This window comes from Monoraphidium neglectum, assembly GCF_000611645.1.
Source record: "Monoraphidium neglectum strain SAG 48.87 unplaced genomic scaffold scaffold02117, whole genome shotgun sequence".
NCBI lineage: Eukaryota > Viridiplantae > Chlorophyta > Chlorophyceae > Sphaeropleales > Selenastraceae > Monoraphidium > Monoraphidium neglectum.
In genome coordinates this window covers 1-3,969 of record NW_014011511.1, presented here as the reverse complement: position 1 = coordinate 3,969, position 3,969 = coordinate 1, and the positions used below count along the sequence as shown (strand labels likewise).

At 71.0% G+C, this 3,969-nt stretch overlaps 2 protein-coding genes across 2 annotated transcripts in view; one reads left to right on the top strand and one right to left on the bottom strand.

Annotated features, from left to right (window-relative positions):
• MNEG_9933 (rRNA methyltransferase) overlaps nt 1-2,125 on the top strand; it is a gene marked incomplete at both ends in the record, with an annotated part of 3,572 nt that extends 1,447 nt beyond the window's left edge. Inside the window, 4 exons of the mRNA XM_014041595.1 lie at nt 373-544; nt 784-1,101; nt 1,329-1,599; nt 1,926-2,125. Of these exons, the coding sequence (XP_013897049.1) occupies nt 373-544; nt 784-1,101; nt 1,329-1,599; nt 1,926-2,125 (961 nt within the window). The remainder of the gene's footprint in view (nt 1-372; nt 545-783; nt 1,102-1,328; nt 1,600-1,925) is intronic.
• A 646-nt stretch (nt 2,126-2,771) lies between these two features.
• MNEG_9932 (hypothetical protein) lies at nt 2,772-3,932 on the bottom strand (the record flags this gene model as incomplete). The annotated part of the gene is made up of 4 exons (XM_014041594.1): nt 2,772-2,957; nt 3,216-3,339; nt 3,576-3,661; nt 3,876-3,932. The coding sequence occupies 4 exons, from the start codon at nt 3,930-3,932 to the stop codon at nt 2,772-2,774; spliced, it is 453 nt and encodes a 150-aa protein (XP_013897048.1).
• Nucleotides 3,933-3,969: the final 37 nt, after the last annotated feature.

The window sequence follows — 3,969 nt, the reverse complement described above, 5'->3', positions numbered from 1 at the left end:
GTATGGGGGCGGCCGCGGGGGGCGGTACGATGAGGAGGGCGACGACGGGGACGAGCCGTACCTGTGAGTGGGAGGCAGGCAGTACGCCCTGGGGCGGCCATGGGGACGGCGTGTACATGCCTTATGGGGGCAAGCAGAGGCTGGGATGGCTGCGACGCCGCCTCTACGCGTGCGCAGGGGGGCGTGTGCAATGGGCATGTCAAGCGGCAACCTTTATCCCCGCTGAAAATACGTCCATGATCCAGGCTCCGCCGCTCACCCTCAAAAGAACACGCCGCCGCCCCGGTGCATGCGTCGCACATCGTATAGCACCCCGCCCCTCGACGCCGCCGACGCACACTGCCACTCGACGCCCGGCGCCTCTGGCTGCAGGTACCCCGCGCGCCCCTCCAAGTCGGCCCTGCGGGACGAGCTCTTTGGGGTCGTCCTCTACGGCGTCGCCCCCATCCTGGCCGCGCTGCGCGCCAAGCGGCGCACCGCCCACGTGCTGTACATTCAGGAGGGGGCGGACGCCTCGACGCGCAAGGACGGGCGAGCGTTCGAGGTGCGGCGGCCCTCGATTTGGGGCCGCTTTTTGGGGGTTCACTACGTGCGTCCGCCGCCATGGCACCGCGGCTTCCACATCTGATTGCAGCGTGATTGTGTGTGTGTGTGGGGGGGGGGTTGTGTGTGTGTGTGTGTGGTTGTGTGGTTGTGCATGGGGGCCCGATGCGCCCCTTGCGGGCCCGCCCACCCTCCTCGCCGGCCGACAGCCCACGCGCCGCCCCCTCTCCTCGCGACCAGGAGTGCCAGGAGCTCGCGAGCGCCGCGGGCGTGGCGGTGCGCCGCGCGTCGAAGCACGACCTCAACATGCTGGCCGACAACAGGCCGCACCAGGGCCTGCTGCTGGACTGCTCCCCACTGGACTGGATCCCCCTCGACCGCCTGCCGGACGCGCCCGGCGCGGCGCCTGCAGCGGCGGGGGCAGGGGAGGCAGAGGAGGGGGAGGAGGCGGGCCGGGCAGATGCAGAGGGTGGCGCTGCTGGCGGCGGCGAGGCGGCGGCGGCGGGGGGCCGGGGGCGGCACCCTGTGTGGCTGGCGCTGGATGAGGTCGTGGACCCGGTGGGTGTGATCTCCGCGGTGTGATCTGGGTGATCTGGACTGGGGATAGGCAGGGCACACACGGGGCCTCCTGGCATGGCATCCAATCTCGAGGACAGGCGCTTGCGTGAGCAACCCAGTCAACCCTGGGATGCACATTTATCTCTGCACGGCGCCCTCACGCCGCCGCAGCCAGCCCACTGCAGCCCCCGCCGCCGCATCCCTGTCCCCTCCCCTCTCCCCCGCAGCAAAACCTGGGCGCCATGCTCCGCTCCGCGCACTGCCTCGGCGCCACCGGCGTCCTCGCGAGCGCCAAGAACTGCGCGCCGCTGTCGGCCGCGGTCAGCAAGGCGTCTGCGGGCGCGCTGGAGGTGATGACGCTGCACAACTCGAAAAACCTGCCCCGCACGCTGGCCGACGCGGCGGAGCGCGGCTGGGCGGTCGTGGGGGCGGCCGGCGAGGCGGCGGCGACGCCGGTCGCGCAGTTCAGGGTCAACCGGCCGACGGTGCTCGTGATGGGTGAGGCGCCGCGGGTGAAGGGGAGGGCGCCGACATGGACACTTGGTGTGGTGTGGCGCCGCTGGTCGCTGCTGCTGGGCGGCGCCTGCTGCACTCGCACTGCCCTGGCCCTGGGCGCCGGCCGCACGCCGCCGCTGTCGCTCGCGGTGGTAGTTACATCGCAGCCTGCCACGCTCCACGTGCGCCGGCCCGCGCTGCGAGAACATACATGGCGCGCGGCAGCCCGCAGTGGCCGCATTCCTGCGGCACGCATGCACCCTCATGCGCTGCGTGGTTGCAGGCAAACAACCCCCCGCGCAACTGACGCCCCGCGCCGCCTTCTGCAGGCAACGAGGGCGTCGGCCTCCGCACCAACGTCCGGCGCGCCTGCACCCAGATGGTGCGCATAGAGATGGGCATCGGCCCCAAGGCGCGGCGCGGCAGCGGCAGCAGCAGCGGCGGGGAGGCGGCCGTCGAGTCGCTCAACGTCAGCGTGGCGGCGGGCATCCTGCTGCACCACCTCATCGCGCAGGAGGCGGCGCCCTGACCGGCCGCTTCCCACGAGCGGCCGCGCCGGCCCTCGCTCGCGGCGCGCGCGCGCGCGACGCAACGCCAAGTCGTGCGTCGGGCGGGGGCTGGCGGGGGTGCGGCGGTCTGCCTGCAGCATGCAGCGGTGCGAGCCGAACCTCATGGTGTTGTAAGAAGTGCGTTCACACGGCGCGCAGACACGGCGGGGATCCCGCAGCACGTGACACCTGAGCACGCCGCGCCGCATTGAGGAAAGCTCAAAGAAGTGGTGATTTTTGAAGGAGTGAGCGCGCAGCTGGCAGTGCAGCGTACGCTGCCCGCAATGCCGCGAGTGCACAGGGATGCAGGGCCGACGCGCTGCAACATAAGGTACAGCAACGCGCAGTTGTAGGATCGCCGCAACAACGGGGGCCGCGCGATGGGCGCGGGTCCAACAGGTTGATCCGCCACCACTGCCACAACCAGGTCGCGCCCGGTGCCGCCTTGCTCAAATGGGGCCTGCTATTGGATGGGATCCCCTCGAAGCACTCCAACAGCAGCGGGGCGCCCCCGAATCCGCGCCCTTGAGCGTGCGGCCCCTGCTGTCCCGCCGCTCCTTGTGCGACCAGCGGGGCCGCAGCCAGGCGCCTCGCGGCGCCGTCCGGGCCTCGCCGGCGCGTGGCGCGTCACGCGCGTGGGCGCCCGCGTGCCGTGGCGAGCAGGTCTGCGCACCACTGCTCCTCGTCTGGGCCGGCCGAGCCGTCCTTGAGCCGCGCGAGCTCGGGGGCCGCCGCTGCGTCGACGCCGGCGCGCGCGAGCGCGGCGGAGAGCTGCGGGCAGCCGTCCGCCAGCGAGGCGACCGTCCAGACCAGCTGCGAGCAAGTTACGGTTGTGTGGGCCGCCCGCGGTGGTGGCAGAGGGGTCAGGAAGCGGAGGGTGAGTTGAGATGGTGCAGCAAACCTCCCAAAGTGCCGCACAAGAGAGCTTCGGAGGCTGGTGGTCCAGATGGTCATGCCAAGCTCAAGCTGCGAAAGGCGATGCAATTCTGCACTGGGGCGGCGCGCAGCCCAGGAGGCTGATTTGCGGGAAGGCTGAATCGTAGGAAGCCGCCATGCTGGGTGCCCCCGCACCTGCGCGGCGATGGTGGGGTCGACGGCCGCGGCGCTGAGCAGCTTCTCTGGCGTCTCCAGGGCGCGCTTCGCCTCGGTTATGTCAACAGTGCCCCATCGCTCCTTAAAGTCGCGCCACACAGCGCTGCGGGGTGATGAAAGCGACGCGAGGATGAGGGGCGCGGCGCGCGCGTGGATGAGGGCGTTGGTGCGACTGGGCCCCCGGGCCGGGACCCCGGAATGTCGAGGGCCGCGGGGCGCGGCTCGGCGAGCCCCAGGGGATGCGTTTGGCTGGGCGGTTGCTGCGGGCCGGCCAGCACAAGTACTGGCTTCCAAAAGCGGCGCTGAAGCGGATCAAGGGTGACTGCATGCGCCGCGCACTTGAATCCGCCGATGGTGCGCTCCATCCCGGGCTCCCAGGCCCCCAGGGCGCGGATCGTGGCAAAGGCGGTGCCTTTGAAATAGGACTGCGGGGTCATCACGGTGGGGGCGGGGCACGTGGCAATGGATGTGAACGCGGTCGTAGGTTGTGCGCAAGTGAGATCAGAGCGCTGTGCGGGAGCCCGTCGCCCGGCTCATCGCAGGAGGTCCCGCGGCTGTGCACGTGAGGCACGTGCATGGCCAGCGCGGCGTGTCTCATTCAAAAAATGCGCGAAGCCGCGCGAGCGGGGGCGGCCCCACCTGGATGTTGCCTGACCCCAGGTATTCGTCCAGAGCCAAATCTGGGTCCAGCGACATCGACGTGCGGCGGCTGCCGCTGCGCGCGCCGCCATTG